At 26.1% G+C, this 17,207-nt stretch overlaps 4 protein-coding genes across 4 annotated transcripts in view; 1 reads left to right on the forward strand and 3 right to left on the reverse strand.

Annotated features, from left to right (window-relative positions):
* Positions 1-9: 9 nt before the first annotated feature.
* On the reverse strand, positions 10-1,773 carry LOC122860335 (glutathione synthetase-like). The gene is made up of 3 exons (XM_044164120.1): positions 983-1,773; positions 508-914; positions 10-444 (listed from the first exon to the last, which is right to left on the reverse strand). The coding sequence occupies exons 1-3, from the start codon at positions 1,492-1,494 to the stop codon at positions 23-25; spliced, it is 1,341 nt and encodes a 446-aa protein (XP_044020055.1). The 5' UTR covers positions 1,495-1,773; the 3' UTR covers positions 10-22.
* Positions 1,774-1,902: 129 nt separating this feature from the next.
* On the reverse strand, positions 1,903-5,425 carry LOC122860338 (UDP-glucose 6-dehydrogenase). The gene is made up of 6 exons (XM_044164122.1): positions 4,722-5,425; positions 3,599-4,085; positions 3,269-3,466; positions 2,750-3,196; positions 2,510-2,653; positions 1,903-2,422 (listed from the first exon to the last, which is right to left on the reverse strand). The coding sequence occupies exons 2-6, from the start codon at positions 4,058-4,060 to the stop codon at positions 2,246-2,248; spliced, it is 1,428 nt and encodes a 475-aa protein (XP_044020057.1). The 5' UTR covers positions 4,061-4,085; positions 4,722-5,425; the 3' UTR covers positions 1,903-2,245.
* A 202-nt stretch (positions 5,426-5,627) lies between these two features.
* LOC122860339 (protein HIRA homolog) lies at positions 5,628-9,465 on the forward strand. The gene is made up of 8 exons (XM_044164123.1): positions 5,628-5,998; positions 6,071-6,133; positions 6,234-6,344; positions 6,420-7,018; positions 7,088-7,369; positions 7,450-7,975; positions 8,165-8,974; positions 9,065-9,465. The coding sequence occupies exons 1-8, from the start codon at positions 5,962-5,964 to the stop codon at positions 9,280-9,282; spliced, it is 2,646 nt and encodes an 881-aa protein (XP_044020058.1). The 5' UTR covers positions 5,628-5,961; the 3' UTR covers positions 9,283-9,465.
* Positions 9,466-10,361: 896 nt separating this feature from the next.
* Positions 10,362-17,207, reverse strand: part of LOC122860336 (nesprin-1) — a 67,202-nt gene continuing 60,356 nt past the window's right edge. Inside the window, exons 31-36 of the mRNA XM_044164121.1 lie at positions 15,840-16,097; positions 12,126-15,049; positions 11,941-11,979; positions 11,286-11,792; positions 10,968-11,211; positions 10,362-10,540 (exon numbers count right to left, since the gene is read on the reverse strand). Of these exons, the coding sequence (XP_044020056.1) occupies positions 10,535-10,540; positions 10,968-11,211; positions 11,286-11,792; positions 11,941-11,979; positions 12,126-15,049; positions 15,840-16,097 (3,978 nt within the window). The 3' untranslated portion in view covers positions 10,362-10,534. The remainder of the gene's footprint in view (positions 10,541-10,967; positions 11,212-11,285; positions 11,793-11,940; positions 11,980-12,125; positions 15,050-15,839; positions 16,098-17,207) is intronic.

The raw sequence follows: 17,207 nt of genomic DNA on the forward strand, positions 1-17,207 counted from the left end.
CATGAATGAATTGATTAGCTAATTATAAATCAATTAAATAAGGACTGTCTGAAAATGCGGTACCACTCATGAGACCACCTTCATTTGATGTTGTTAATTTTGTTCTAAATATATGACCAGCTTGTTTATTAATTAATATATTATTTTCATCACCAATGATTACTCCAAATATACCAAGTTCAGATACAACATTAGATAATTGAATTTTATTATTTGGACTTATGAGATAATTTAATTGTTGAGGTGGTGTTATTTTATCCATTAAAATCCAAGCTGTACGTTCACATGGATTTTTAATTGATTGTAAAAAATATTTAATATCTTTACCATAAATATTATTACCACCACCTTCTCTTTGTGGTTTCATAACAAAACGTTCTGGATATTTTAATGCCATATCTGTTGCTGCATTACCATTTTCATCAAGAGCCAATGAGTAAAGACCTTGAAAAAAAATTTAAAAACAAATTAAAATTTGTATTTTTTGTTTTAATTATTTATACTAACCGGTAAATATATTTTCAATACATGCAACTTTTTTATCATTGTTTAAATAATTTGCAACAACATTTGAATTAGCAAGTGCTTGTTGTACTTTTTTGGTACCAGCTAAATGATATTGAATTGATGGACATTTAATTGCTAATGAACGTTCAATTAATAATCTAACATCCCATTCTTTTTGTGTTGGATATTGTTTTGGTTCATATCCACAACGATAATAAACAACAGCTACTTTATTATTATTTATTAAAAGTTCATTGTTGATACCAAGTTTAGCTTGATTTGATAATTGTGTTAATGTTTTTCTAACAACTTTAACATTTGGATTTTGACGTTTTATTTCAAACTCATGAAAACGTTGATCTGATATATTGTATGAAAAATCTTCAACAACAAAAATTATTATTGCCCTGTAATAAATTTAATAATAATTAGTAAACAATTAACAATTGATAATTATTTATTTAAATTAACTTACAATGGATCATTGTATATTTTCCATGCTTCAAGTATTCCACTACAAAGACCTTCAATGGCTTTATTATCTGGTAAATTAATAATTGCATCACCAAGACCAATTTCATTAAGAACAAATTTATGTAATTGTGTTGTAGCTGGACCAAGCCATGCCATTCCTGATGCCATTGTGTTCATTTCAACTTGTTTCCAACAACAAAATGGTTGTAATTTTTTACAATCATTTGTACAACTTGTTTCAAGCATTAAATCTGATCTAAATAAACCAAGTGATATTTTTTGTCTTATTCCTTCATTTATAACTGTTTCATAAATATTAAATAATTTATTTGTAAAATATACTGTATAATTATGTTGAAGAATATCTTTTGTTGTATTTGTTATTGGTCTTACTGATAGACCATGCATCAATGCCCAATCTCTAGTTGTGTCAATTAAATCATTTAAATCTTCTGATGATAATGACAATGGTAATGATGTGCATGATGGTAATGAATCTTTCATTTTATTCATTGTTATTTTATGTTAACTGATTGACTTGACACAAGAATAATGTCATTCAGATTCCAGCCACGTTGTCGACTGTGATTTTGATGAATCATTGCAAATTTGCCTCATTCTCAAGACCAGATGTTATGGTGGGGATGGGTTTTTTTGTCTTCATGATTGGAAATGGCATCGTGTCACATGGGCGTAACCATCATGGCATCATGTGACTTATGCAAGATAAGAAAAAAATACTTTTGGTCAGTAATAAATACCTCAAGTCTCAACAGCCAGCATCTAAAGTGATAAAATTTCGAAACAATTAGATTAGATAATAAATATTGATAAAAAAAAAAAAAAATCTCAGCTTAATTTAATAATCATTCATGATTAAAGATAAATTCAATTATAATATAAAATTATTTATTAAATGATTAATAATTTAAATTTTTTATTTTGATAATAAATTTAAAATTTATTTATTTATTGCAATTTTATTTTATTTACAATTTTAAAAAATTATTATTTTAATTAAAAATTCTAAAATACATTTTGTTTGTTAATATTTAAAATATTAAAAAAATACTGTAAGCAAATTTATTGTTGATTATTATTAATTATTGCATTATTAATATTATTTATTTTTATTTTTGTAAATTTAAATTTTTTATTGTTAAAATATACTTAAGTGGAGATATTTCTTTTTTAATGTGATTTTTTTCTTTTCTTTTTATTCATCGGAATGTGTTTTATTGAATTGTTTATATTTAATTAATAATTATATTTGTGATTGGCTACCCCAAGATCTTGAAATTGCTGATCTTGTTAATTTTTTTCCAATTGTTTGTACAATAAAGCCAATTTTTTGCAAACGATCATGTTGCAATATTTTTCTTCCATCAAATATGTAAGCTGGTTTTGTCATTTCTGAATAAATACGTTCGTAATCCAGTTGCTGGAAAAAAAATAAGAAAAAAACATACAATACTCAAGTAGCTCAAAAATTATCTTATCATTATTTTGTTAATATTTATCTCAGTACCATGAACTCATCCCATTCAGTACAAAGAACGATAGCATGTGTATTTTTTGTAGCACTATATGCATCAGGATATATTTTAACTTTATGTTTCAAGTCTGGCACATGATCCATTGACAAATCTTCAATGATCTGGCTTTCTTCAACCTGAAAAATCATGCAAATAATGAGAATAAATAAAATAAACACAACTCAAGTTTTCACAACAATATGATAAATAAAATAAAATAAAATAAAGTGTACCTTTGGATCATATATGTGTAAAATAGCACCTTCATCAAGAAGTGTTTTAGCAACATGAATTGCTGGTGACTCTCTAGTATCACCAGTATTTTTTTTAAATGCAAAACCTAATATTGTAATTTTTTTATCAGTTACAGTATTGAACAGAGATTCAATAACACCAGCTGAAAATCTTGTTTTTTGATATTCATTCATGTCAATAACTTGTTGCCAGTATGCAGCAACTGCAGGTAAATTTAAACACTCAGATATATAAACAAGATTTAATATATCTTTTTTAAAACATGAACCACCAAAACCAACAGATGCTTGCAAAAATTCTTTGCCAATTCTTTTGTCCATACCAACAGCAACAGCAACTTCTGATATGTCAGCACCAGTTGCTTCACAAATTGCTGACAATGCATTTATACTTGATATTTTTTGTGCTAAAAATGCATTTGCAGCCTGTAAAAAAAACAATTATAATTAATAAATAAATCAACAGCAAAAAAATACATTTTTAATTTAATAATTTACCAATTTCGATAGCTCAGAACTCCATGTATTTGTTGTAAGTATATTTTTACGTGGTATCCAATGTTCATAGACTTGGCATAATTCTTCAATTGCTGATTGACCACCTGGTGTATTTGCACCACCAATTAATACTCTATCAGCATTTATTAAATCATTGATTGCTGTACCTTCAGCTAAAAATTCAGGATTTGATAATATCTATATAAAATAAATAACAAAACAATACGTTATAAATTAATCTTGATAGTTTTAAAATAATAAAATGATGTTAAGGTAAACGAGATAATAATCATTGACAATATTAAATATATAAATAGAGATATGAATCACCTGATATTCAACACCTGGTTTATGATTAGCATTTAATATATTCATGATACTTTCAGCAGCTCTAACTGGTACTGTACTTTTTTCAACAACAATTTTATTAGATGTTGCTATTTGTGCAATCATTCTTGCAGCACTTTCAACATATTTTAAATCAGCAGCTTTACCATTACCATGACCAAATGTTTTTGTTGGTGTATTAACTGATATAAATATTAAATCAGCTTCTTCAATTGCTCTTTCAATATCAGTTGAAAAAAATAAATTTTTACCACGACATTTTTCAACAACATCATCTAGACCTGGTTCATAAATTGGTAAACGATCTGAATTCCATTGAGCAATTCTTTCTTTACATTTATCAACAACTGTAACAATAATTTCTGGACATTTAAGAGCAATCACACTGCATGTTGGACCACCAACGTAGCCAGCACCAATACAACATATTTTTTTAATTGTCATTGTTATTTATGATGTATAAAATCGTCTGAAACAAATTGAATAAATTCATATTAATTAGTTTTTTCTTTTTTTTATGTTAAATGATAAATTTAAATTTTTGGATGGTAAATTTCAAACTACGTGGAGTGAAAGCTCATAAAAAATTAAACCTTTGTAGCTGAGGAAAAGATAGTTTTTTTTTTTTTTTATTACAGGAAGTTTATAACGGTTTAGAAAAGATAAATTGTGACATGTGATTGATGGTGAATCATTTGTTTGCTTAAAGAATTTTTTTTTTTTTTATATTAACTAAGATTCAAGTAGAATTATAGACCTCGAGCAAAATCATATCGTATAAATAGCTCAATTTATTTTTATTATTTCAAGATAATTCATGCAATTTAAGCCAATTTTAATGATAAAAATAGTTTATAATTTTATTGTTGTAGAAAATGTATTTTTGTACTCGTGATATTGTGGTTTCAATGAAATTAGAAAAAAAATTTATAATAAATTATCATTTATAAATATTATTATTAAATATATTTAATACAATTTTTTTATCAAATTGAAAAAGCAGGAAGTCGTGATAGAAATTTATCAGCTTTCAACAAAAACCATGATGATGAAAAATTTTTTTTTTTTCCAATTTACAAATATAATTAATGTTTTATTTATTTACCTGATAATAATTTGATGTTGGTTGAAAGATTTGTCAGTTTAAGATGAAATAATTTGTTTAAAAATATTTATTTAGTGATTATATTTTTTCTTCAGCAAGAAGAGATACTGCCTCGTCAAATGATGAAGAACAAATGATTAAAATCAATCCATTCTCCAGTATTTATTGCTCAAAAAAACCAGTTGAATCGTTTATAAATAATTGTATTGCCAAGTGTCACAATCAGTTTTTATACTTGGAAATAAAAAAATATATCCACGTTACAACATTATTACTACTTGATGTTTGACAATATTTAAACAAGTGTTCTTTTTCTATTGTTTTCTATTGTAATTAAACTGCACAGTCATAACCTTGCAGCCACTTGTACTATTACTAAAAATTAAAATAAGCTTTAAATTCCAAAAATATTAAAATAAAACTATAACAAAATACAATTATTATTAATTTTTTTTTATATATAAAATTTTAATTAACAATGCTCTAATTAATTAATTATTTTTGACAAACAATTATTTGACAACCGGTTAACAGATGGCATTGCAAAAAAAAAAAAATTTCTAATTTTTTAATTTCGAATTGTTTCGAATTTCTAATAGAAAAATTTTTAACTCAATAATTTCTATGAAAATCATTCGAAATACAAATAAATAAATTTGATTAATTTTTTCGAATTAAAAAAAAAAAAAAAACAATAGAAAAATGATGGTCGCGTTCAGAAATATTTCTTTAATTTTAAAATGGCGAAATTTTTAGTAGCTTTTCAAGTTTTTGTTGTGGTAGCTATATTTCGATTGTTGGATAATAATTAAAATTATAATCTAATAAATAACAAAAATCGAAATGTTAATAAAATGCCACAAATAATTATCCAACCTTTCTCTAATTTGTAAGCTGTTAATTAAAAATACAAACAACATTTATTCTTGTTAATCTTGGACAGGATTTAAGCAGGGATACTTGATTTTTCCATAACAAACTGATGATTCTGGACCCCAGGGTCTAGATCACCTGGCAAAGTGGCAACTCTGTCCGCATCACTTATCATTTTGATCAGTTTGCATCTGAAAATTAAGGGTTATGTAGTTTTTACAATTAAATCCCCAACAGCTTTTATTGTTTTTACTCATAAATTTCTATGATTAATAATATCAATAAATTAATATTAAATAAACAAATAAAATACATGGAATAATTATACGTTTTTCATTTATTTTAAAATATATAAAAATTTGACATTATGAAGCTTCTCAAGCCGAATTGGGTTACTCATGATGGTAAGTTTTATTCTCATATAATAAATTATTTACATATCATTAATATTAATTTATAAATTTTAATTAATACAGATCTTCCAATATTTTCTGTTGATATTCATCCTGATGGTAAACGTTTTGCCACTGGAGGCCAAGGTAATTTTTCAAAATATTATTTGTTTTTTTTTTGTTTTTCATACTTTTTTTTTTCCACAACAACCAAATATTATTATTATTTTTTTTATTATTAAAAAAGGTGGTGATTCTGGGAGAGTCGTTATATGGAATATGGAACCAATAAAAAATGCAAAAGCTGAACGTGATAAAAATGTTCCAAAAATGCTTTGTCAATTGGACAATCATTTGGGTAAAATTAAATAAATTAATAGAATGTCTCAATTATAATTTTATATAATAAATATAAAAATTAATTATTTTTCAGCATGTGTAAATTGTGTAAGATGGAGTGCAAATGGTTTATTAGCATCAGGTGGTGATGATAAAGTTATTATGATATGGAGATTATCAAATAGTGGTGGTGGAAGTTCAATGTTTGGTAGTAAACCAAGTGTAGAAAATTGGCGTTGTATAGCAACATTAAGATGTCATGAAGGTGATATATTAGATCTTGCATGGGCACCACACAGTCCTTGGCTAGCATCAGCATCAGTTGATAATAGTGTTATTGTATGGGATGCAACAAAATTTCCAGCAATTGTTGCTATTTTAAAAGGTCATACTGGTATGGTTAAAGGTGTTACATGGGATCCTGTTGGTAAATATTTAGCTACACAATCAGATGATAGAACATTGAGAGTATGGAGAACAGCTGATTGGGGTGATTCAGCATTAATATCTGAGCCATTTGATGAATGTGGAGGTACAACTCATGTATTAAGATTATCTTGGAGTCCAGATGGACAATATCTTGTATCAGCACATGCTATGAATGGTGGTGGTCCTACTGCACAAATTATTGAACGTGATGGTTGGACACAAGATAAAGATTTTGTTGGACACAGAAAAGCAGTAACTTGTGTTGTAAGTTGTTGATTTATTTTATTTTTTCTTTTAATTAAAATTCATTTGTTTTTTTTTTTTGTTTTTTAGCGTTTTAATGGTAATATTTTACAAAAAAATCAACCAGGATCATCAAAACCACAGCAATATTGTTGTGTAGCAATTGGCTCAAGAGACAGATCATTATCTGTATGGTTGACTTCATTAAAAAGACCATTAGTTGTAATAAATGAACTATTTACACATTCTGTTCTTGATTTAAGTTGGTCACCATGTGGTCTTCGTCTTGCAGCATGTTCTTGGGATGGGACTGTTGCATTTGTTCAATTTACTGAAAAAGAACTTGGTCAACCACTTGATCCTGCTGAACAAGTAATAATAATTATTAAATTTATTTAAATTATTTTATCACAACAAATTTATTTTATATTTTAATTATTATTATTTTACAGTGTATTCTTCATGAAAGACTTTATGGAAAACCTTTAGTACCAGGTGCATGTACAGTTATGGAAACACCAAGTTTATTAAATTTAAAAATATCAGAGCCAGAAACAAAAAATGATAAACCATTATCAAATGGTATAACACAAACATCATCATCATCAACAACCACAGCAGCTACAACAACAACGACGAATACAACAACAACACCAGTCAAAGGACCAATAAATAAACAAATTGAAACAAGAACATCTGATGGTAGAAGAAGAATAACACCAATGTTTATACCACCATCACCAGATATTAATTCAACTGAAAATTTAGATGAAACACCAGCAGCTAAAAATTCACCAACATTTACAAGTACATCACAAACAAAAAGCTCAATTATTATTGAAAAACGTAATGATGTTGTAACACCAAATGTTAGTATAACAACAAATTCATTAGAATCATCATCATCAAATAAAAAACAAGGACAAAAATTAAAAAAACGTCAATTATCAGTTACAAAAATAATTAGTAATTCTAATAATACCAAGAATAATAATAGTACTATTAATAATAATAACAACAATAATAATAGTACGAATAATAGTAAAACACAAAATATAAATAGTAGTAATAATAATAATATTAATAATAGTAATAATAATAGTAGCAAATCACAAAATAATATTAACAATAGTATATTACAAAATAATATTAGTCCATCACAAAATTATAAAAAGCCAAAATTATGTTTTAATAATAGTAATACAAGTGGTAATGTATTACCACCATTACAACCGTCCAAATCAATGTCACAACAATCAGCTCATTATGCTGTAACAGTGATAAATAAACAAGAATTATCACATTTACAAGTATTTCGTGGTACAGATATTGAGCCAACATGGGATTTATATATGGGTTATAATGCTGTTGGTTTAGCAGTATCAGCTGGACTTATTGTTGTTGGTTTAGAAGATGGTAGTATACATATATTTGATCCAGTAAAAGGTACAAGACCAGCACCACCATTAGTACCACCATCACCATTTGCTAAAATACATGCTGTTGGTAATGTTGTTATGGTTATATCATGTTGTGGTGCTGTACGTGTATGGGAAATTGGTGATAATTGTCGTTTAACAGTATCAACATCAGCACGACATTTAGTTACATCTGGTTGTTCATTATTATCATGTAATATACATAATGGTATGCCACATTTAGGTTTTACAAATGCAAGAGCATATATATTTAATAAAGAAATGGGTACATGGTTGTTGGTTGGTGATAGTCAAGATCCAATTTGGCGTTGGTCTGCACAAAATGCTGGTGGTAGACCACCAAGAGGACCATTATCATCATTACAAGAAGGACTTAATAGAACTGCTGGTGGTACTAAACCAAATCCAAATCCACTTTATAATGGACCAAGTGTTGTGTCATATCTTGAACAACAATTATTAGCATCAAAAGCATTGGGTAGCTCACAAGAATATGCACATTGGTGTATGGCACTTGTATCATTTTTATTAACACAAGGTAATATTATAAAAAAATAACATTTGCAATTTATTATACAATTAATTATTAATTATATTTACTAATTTATGTTTATATTGATTTTTATAGAAGGACTTGAAAAACGACTGAGAGTAATTCTTGATGAATTAATGGGACCAAGTCACAGTTCAGCATCAAAAAGTACTTGGGATCCAATGATACTTGGATTAAAAAAACATCAATTACTTGATGATGTATTAAAAGTCATTGGTGGTCATCTTAGATGGCAGAGATTATACATAGAGTACTATGAACAATTGTCAGAACTTAAAAATGATTGTAATTAACAATCAAGTATTTAAATAATATATTAATATTATTTTTTAATTTTTTTTTTAAATTTCTTTTTCTTCTTTTTTCTGATAAGATGTTTTTTAAAATTTATGCTGATGGAGAAAATCTATTTTTTATTACACTAATTATAGATAATGTAATATAGACATCTTTCAGAAAGACTGTACAAATTTTTTTTTATACTTTGTGTGATAATTTATAAAATAAATTATAATTAAATGGCAAAATTATTTATTTATTATTATTATTTTACTGTTAAATATATATATATATTTTTTTTTGTAAAATTAAGGATAAGGATAAAATAAATACTAATAAATAATTGCATCATATTTTAATTTGTTTTCAGCGATATATTAATAAACAATTTTTTATTTTTTATATATAATCAATATATATATTTTTTTTTAAATATTGTGAAGCTCGTTTCTTTTTTTTTTCTTGACTTTTTTTTTTTTTTTTTATATAAAAATACATAATGAAGCTCACGTGCGATAAGTCCAATTTTTATTTCATTTTTTTTCTTTAATTATAACAAGATTGATTTTTTTTTAAAATACAATCTTTTGTGTTTGATTTTTTTTTTCGTTATTCGTTCGGCAATAATCGATGCATCTTATTTTTATACAGCACCATTTACATTTTTTTTTACAATATTAAAGTTAGTTCGTTGTCTTTTTTTTTTTAATATTAATAAGTTTTCCCAGCCACCATTTATCATTTAAATAAATCAAAATTAAAAGTTAAATAATAATACAAATCAGGACAATATATTTGTTTTTTTTTTCTTCAATAATATAAATTATAATATATATTTTGGTCCATTATTATTTTGTAACAACATCATAAATATAATATTTATATAAAAAAAAATATTGAAAATAATTAAACGATTGTGTAATAACAAAAAAAAGAAATTGTTAAATAATTTTTAAATACGTGTAAAATGAATAATAAATAAAAATTTTTGTAAACTGTTATGCAATGAGCTTCATGGAGCTTTTTTTTCGTTGTTTTTTTTGTATATCGTTTTACAAAGGTGGTGGACCATTTGGATAATCAACAATTGGTGAAAATGTTCTTGCAAAATTATTAGAGAGCATACAACTGTAGTCCTCTTCTGCATTTGGTACCAAGGAAGCAACACCAAGTAAAACTAGCATTAGTGCTTGTATAGGAAGGGAAGCTCTTAATACTCGTCCGATAAAACGGTACCCACGTAGTAATACCGTTCGATCGTTTTCGTCACCACTGTAACAATAATTAATTAATTATAAATAACATTTTATAAAATATATATTTTAAATTTTAGAATATATACAATAATAGTCAAATTAACTCAAATAAAATTTACAAACAAAAAAAAAAAACATACTCAGCCATTGATGTGAGGTCAGATTTGCTGGCAGCCGAGGCAGCTTCATCGAGTAGCTGAAATTTATCAAAAGAAAAAACACAAACTATAAAGTATATACTGTGCAATGTGAAGTGTGTTATTTTATCTACATAATATATTACCTATACTAATTATAATTTTAACTAAATATTTATTTTTCAATAGTTGTTATTATTATTATTACTTGACTTGTGGATTTTTATAATTGTGCATTAATATTTCTCTGTCTTTTACTAATTTTTTTTTTTAATGATTAGTCTTTTAATAATAAATGAGACTTACATCGTGTGATAGAGATGCTAAAGAAGAGGTGGTAGCTGCAAGACCTACTTCTTTTGGATCTAAACCCAATGAGGCACCTAGCTTGAGAGCATAAATTCCAGTTAATCGACAAAGTGATTGTAAACGAAGTCTTAATTCTTGTACGCGATTACGTGAATCAGCGTGCTCGTCTAATAATTGATTGGCAACTTCTTGAAGAGATAAAACTCTTGGTTCACATCTTTCCAAATCACTTCTCAATTCCCTGAATAAAAAATTACAATTGAAATGAAAATAATAATTTAATTGAATGAAAAATAAAATGAACAAAAAAAATACCTGAATTTTTCGTATTTTAATCGAAGAATATTACTGTTTTCAGTTAAATCAATTGGTTCACTGGCACGTATTGATTCTTCAGTCATTTCAAGCCAATTTAAAAGTTCATCAACAATACGATGAAAATCTTGATTACCAATTAAAGCAGCTTGAAGTAAATTTTGCCAAATTCCAGTAGCATTAAGTACACGTTCCCATCTGTTGTTTAAAATTTCTAATCTATTTTTAAGATCATTTGCTCTATCAGTATCTTCAGTATGAGCAGCAAGATGAGTTCCAACAATATTTAAACTAACAACAATACTTTTGTGACTATCTAAATCAAGAAGAAATTCACGATGATCTTGAACAATGTCTTCTAAATCTTCAATAGCAGATGGAGGTGTTTGTTGTTCACTTTGTGTGGCTTCAGCATAATCAAGCCATTTTTCTAATCGCCAAAGATCAATGTCAAGTTGTGCCCAATTACGACGTGAACATAATGGACATGTAAGTCTTCCATCATCACTGTTAAATTAATTTTCGTTTTTTAAATTAATACAATCTACTTTTGTTTGCGTATATTAATTATTAATTATTTATTATTATTAAATTAATTTTGTTATATTGAAAATGGAAAAAATTATTAGTTATTAATTGTTAGAAAATAACTTACTGTTCACATGGAATAGAATAAGCTTCAACAATAGGCGACCTGTCAGTTGTAAAAATCAAAGATCAAGAAAAAAAAGAATGTTATTAATCAATCAAACATGCGCTTATTATCTCTAGTTAAATAATAGAGTTTAATGTATTTAATTAAACTTCAATATAAAAGCAATTGTAAAAAAGTTAACTGACCTTATTTCTTTGATTTGTTGTTCACGTGCACGAGCACGTATTATAAGCTCTTCATAACGTAAAACCAATTGATCAACTTCATTATTTTTAACAGTATCGTTATTAAATCTATCATCTTGTAATAATATACCATGTAAATGTCTTGCAAGTTCAATGGAAGACTGACAACTACCAATTAACTTTGCTAAATTTTTAGCTGAATTTGAAATACCAGGTCCAGCAATTGGTTCATTTGCAACAATATTTTCAAGATCACATAATGCACCACGACATTCATTTAATGCTGATTCAAGTTCAATTAAATATGCATCACAAGATGTCATTTTAACAAGTCTTGGTAATGTATCAACTTGTACAGCACAATCTTGTTCGAATTTTAATGTCTCAACTTGAATAGCTTCGTCAACTTCAATTTTTTCATTTGTTTTTTCAAATTGTAATTTAAGATTTGTAACACGTGTTTTAATATCTTGCCATAATAACTGATATTCATCAACTAGCTCTTGTACAGCTGGTACATCATCAGAGTGACAATCTTGCATAACAATAAGTGCTAATTCATCAGCTCGTTGTAATGTTTGACTTTGTGTTTCAAGTTCTTTTTCAATATTATTAATTTCTTTTAATCTTTTTCTTGGTGATGCTTGTTGTTCTGGTGTTGATAAATGTTGTACTTGTGTTAATTTAACATCAATTTGTGTTAAACCAACAACTGCTGAACCATGAGCAGTTATAAAATCTCTATATGCTTTTTGTTCTTTTTGTAATGATGTTATAATTCCATTTGCTCGTGGTTTTAATGAATGCCATTTTTCTAATAATTGTCTAACATCACATGTCAATGATTTTAAATTACTTGGTTCAATTCCTCCTTTGGCTAATCTACTATAACTTTGTTCAAGTATTTGTTGAGCTGGTCTATGTGCATCAATATCTTTTAATAATCTTCGTGCTTTATTAATTGTTTGTTCTGTGTCTTCTTTTGATATTTTATCCAATGTATCTTCAAGTAAATTTAATTCTTTTTCAATATTATTAATCCATACTTCTTGATCATTTTTAACATTATCCAGCTCTTGTATTAATTTCCATGCAGTCATTATTTTTCTTTTTCTATCAGCTGATCTAACACAAGTTGATTTCCAACGTTTTTCTAAACCATTCATACCAGCTCTTATTGTTTCAGTATTAAATGATGTTTTCCATGCATCACAATCGCCCAATAATATTTCACAGAGATTTAATACTTCTCCAATATTACCACTTTCTTCTTCAATTGTTTTTTGTAGCGTTTCATGATCAACAATTTTTTTATCAATAATATTTTGTGATTTTTTTTCAATAATAAATGGCTCAGTTAATTGTAATTCAATTTTACCAAGCCAACTTCTTATTTCAGCAATTCTTTTTTCTAATGAACTCATTGTTTGCATAATATCAATAAGTTTATTTGCTCTTGCTTTACCAGTATTCATAAGTTTAATCCATCTTTCATTAATTTCATAAAGTGATGATTCAATTAATTTTCTATCATCAATATCAACAAATTCAATTAAATCATTACCAATTGTTTTAATCCAATTTAATTCACGTTGTTTTAATGCCATTTCAGCATGTAATTCACCCTCAAGACGTCTCAATGCTTCTTCTGGTTCTTCATGTCCTGAATCACAACTATGAATTCTTGTTTCAGCATCAGTTAACCATATTAAAAATCTTGAATATCTATTATCCCATTTATTTTTTAAACCAAGACGTTCACTTAGTTTATAATTTAATAATGCCAATTGATGCTCAAGATCACCATGTTGTTGCCATAATAATGAACATTGTTGATTTAAATTTTTCATATCAGATGGACTTAAACATTCACGTAATTGTTCAGTTGTAATATCAAGCTGTTCAAGTATACTTGTTGAATTAATTAATTTTGTTTTATAATATTGTAATGAATCAAGTTTTTGTTTAGCATGTTGTATTGTATCATTTGTATTTGTATTATATGTTGAATTAAATGTTTGACTTATTTCAGCAAATATACTTGTTATTTCATTCACCTTTTCAATATGTTTAATATTTAAATTTTTAATTCTAAATACAAATTTTTTCCATGTTTCAAGACTTGCACGTAAATTTGTTATTCTTTGAGTATTTGCAGCATGTTCCATACGTATTGATATTGCTAATGCTTCTTCACAATCAGCTAATAATATTTTTTGTTGTTGTGATAATGAATCAATTTGTATTTCACCAATTGGTAATTTATCTAATAACATATCAATTTTATTAATTATTTTATCAAGTCTACGTAAATGTATAAAACGTAATTGTAATCTACTTCTTTCACGTTCAATATCTTTAAGCCATGTTAATAATTTATTTTGATCTTTACGATATTTATCCCATAAATCAAGTCTATTTCTAACTGATCCATGTCTATCCATTATTTTTAATAATGTTTCATTATGAATATTTGTTAATTCATTAAATTTTTCAGCAACTAATAAATCTCTTCCTTTTTCAGCACGTATTGATAATATTAAATGTTGTTGATCAGTTAAAAGATTTTTATGTACTTCACATATATTTCTATGCTCAGAAAGACCATTATAATCACCAGGTACACCATTTGATAAAAAGTCTTGTACATTTATTAAATATTCATGCCAAAGATGTAAAGCAGCTGATACATCTTCAGATCTAACAAGACGTGTTGATAATCTATGATATTGTTGAAATGTATCACGAAATACACGTTGCCAAAGTTGTAATACTTCAACAACTGTTGTATCTTCTGTTATTATTTCAACTGAACGTTCTTTTATTGATTGAAGTTGTGGCTCTGTTTTAGTTAATGCTAATAAATGATTTCTTAATAATTTCAATTGTTCTTTAGATTCTCCTTGGCCGACTGTTGAAAGACTCTGTAAATATAATTATTAAAAAACAAAATAAATATATAATTTTATTTTTTATTGTTATTCATTTTAAAGAGAAAATCAATTATTTCAGGGACAATGTAAGAAAATTGTTTCGTCGATTTTGAATACATAGATTAACACACTTGAATAATGTTTGTATTTAAATTAATTTTATATTTGTGTAAATGAACAAGAGAGAGAGAAAGAAATAATAAAAAGTAAAACTTTATCATAATTTAAAATCGACGTATTTAAATTAATTTTCTTGACTTGAATAAAAGTTAATTCAAGTTTGTTAAGGGCTAAACACGTGTGTCTGAATATTTACGTTAACAGCTCATTCAGTTAAAATTATTTAGCTAATATATAGGTAACAGAGAATGATAGATTGTTCAAAGACAAAGAGAAAGAAATATATATTGTAATTTTTTCATCGAGAATTTTAGTTGGTGCCCGTCAGAACAAAGTGAGAAATGAAAAATTTAAGTTGTAAATTTCTTACTGACCTTGACACAACAAATTGTTTTGAAACTACAATTAAAATATATATATACGATTAAATAAACTTGTGTATAATAATTTAGCTGTGCCAAGCACCCTCCGTTATATCCTCGAGTAGCAACCCTGAGGTGTGTTGAATTATTTTATTTCAATTTTTTTTTTAATTTCCTGATTCATGATTTTTTTTTCTTTTAATTTAAAACAGATGTGTCAAGGTTTTTCCATTATTTCTTCAATTTTTTGTAATATATAAAAATAATAATAATTTTTTAAATTGAAAATTATTATTTACCTGTTGTACAGAGTCCAAGAAATTTTTTGTTTGATGTAAACCACCACGTGTGAGTTCTTGATTGAGAGCACGTGCATCTGCTGTATCAGCAAGAGTTGACAGTGTCTCACGTACATCTTCAAGACGACGTCCAAGTGCTTCAACTTCACATTGAAGTGGTCCACCAGCATCTAGACCAACATCTGATGCAATTTGTGATACAAGACAACGTAATTTTGCAAGACGTTCTTTATGCTCAGCAAGAGTTTCTTCACACACCTGAAAATTTAAATAAGCCTAGCTTTAATTATTTAAATTATCTTTTTGTTTTTTAAATAATTTTAGTATTTGTGTTTCTTTTTTAACACTTGGAATTTTATTATGGTGAGTTATTTTATTTTTAGAATGGAATTTTACTGTACTGTCTACTTGCAATGATAATTCATTGTCGAATTTATTTACCTCCCACTTAACATACTTATTTCTAATTTCATCTATCTTTAACTCAATAGTTGAATCAAAAATTTTAAATTTTAAACTATTCTATACTTGATAATAATATTATTAATTTAATTTATTTTTTCATTTAATAAATAAACATTTAATCGAGGTCGTTGTATATATTTTGAATTAGATTACTGAATTATTGGAATTGTTTTTTTATTTATCATTCATTCTCTCCTTCATGAATAATGAAAATAAAAAAAAAAACGAAATTATTCCCATGATGACCATTTGTGTGATTTTATAAAAAAATCAGTTATGAGACTATTGTATCCGTTAAAAATTATCACGTATCAAAACGTGACCTGAATGATAAATTTTAATTTTTTAAAATAATTTTTTATATAAATAAATAATGATCAATCATCAAGCTTATTTTTAAAATAATTTTATCATTTTAAATACCTTCATTTCTTCTGGTGTACACATTTTAAATTTATTTAAAAAATAATATTAAATTATTTATAAACAATTGACATTTACTTTTTATCCTCTGATATTATTAAATTTACATTTTATTTTCCGGCTTATATATTTTGTCAACTCAACATTGCGCACATGGATAAAAACACTGACTTACAAATTATCATCATCATCATCATCATCATCATTTGTGTCACAGATCATTGTACATTAATACACGTGCTCTATAAATTGTACAATTCATCTATTCACTAGTCAAAAAGAAAAAAGTCTTTTAATAAATCAACAAATTTAAATTGTCAATTTTGTATTAATAAATGTTATAAATATTTTAAATAACTTGATTAATTATTTTTGTATAAATATATATTTTTAAAAATTAAATAAACAAATAGCACGTTTAAATATTTAGTGATAAAGTTTATTTATCAACGAAAAAATAGTTTCAAGTTATTATGAAAA

This window comes from Aphidius gifuensis, linkage group LG1 (assembly GCF_014905175.1).
Source record: "Aphidius gifuensis isolate YNYX2018 linkage group LG1, ASM1490517v1, whole genome shotgun sequence".
Taxonomy (NCBI): Eukaryota; Metazoa; Arthropoda; class Insecta; order Hymenoptera; family Braconidae; genus Aphidius; species Aphidius gifuensis.

Excerpts from the sequence above, each read along its gene's own strand:
- LOC122860338 (XM_044164122.1), bottom strand. The coding sequence starts at position 4,060 with ATGACAATTAAAAAAATATGTTGTATTGGTGCTGGCTACGTTGGTGGT. Across the intron at positions 3,197-3,268 it reads GTTCTGAGCTATCGAAATTG|GCTGCAAATGCATTTTTAGC; the intron begins GTAAATTATTAA and ends TTTTTTTTACAG. Across the intron at positions 2,654-2,749 it reads TACACATATATGATCCAAAG|GTTGAAGAAAGCCAGATCAT; the intron begins GTACACTTTATT and ends ATGATTTTTCAG.
- LOC122860339 (XM_044164123.1), top strand. The coding sequence starts at position 5,962 with ATGAAGCTTCTCAAGCCGAATTGGGTTACTCATGATG. Across the intron at positions 7,019-7,087 it reads GAAAAGCAGTAACTTGTGTT|CGTTTTAATGGTAATATTTT; the intron begins GTAAGTTGTTGA and ends TTTGTTTTTTAG. Across the intron at positions 7,370-7,449 it reads CACTTGATCCTGCTGAACAA|TGTATTCTTCATGAAAGACT; the intron begins GTAATAATAATT and ends ATTATTTTACAG.
- LOC122860335 (XM_044164120.1), bottom strand. The coding sequence starts at position 1,494 with ATGAATAAAATGAAAGATTCATTACCATCATGCACATCATTACCATTG. Across the intron at positions 915-982 it reads AAAATATACAATGATCCATT|GGCAATAATAATTTTTGTTG; the intron begins GTAAGTTAATTT and ends AATTTATTACAG. Across the intron at positions 445-507 it reads TATTGAAAATATATTTACCG|GTCTTTACTCATTGGCTCTT; the intron begins GTTAGTATAAAT and ends TTTTTTTTCAAG.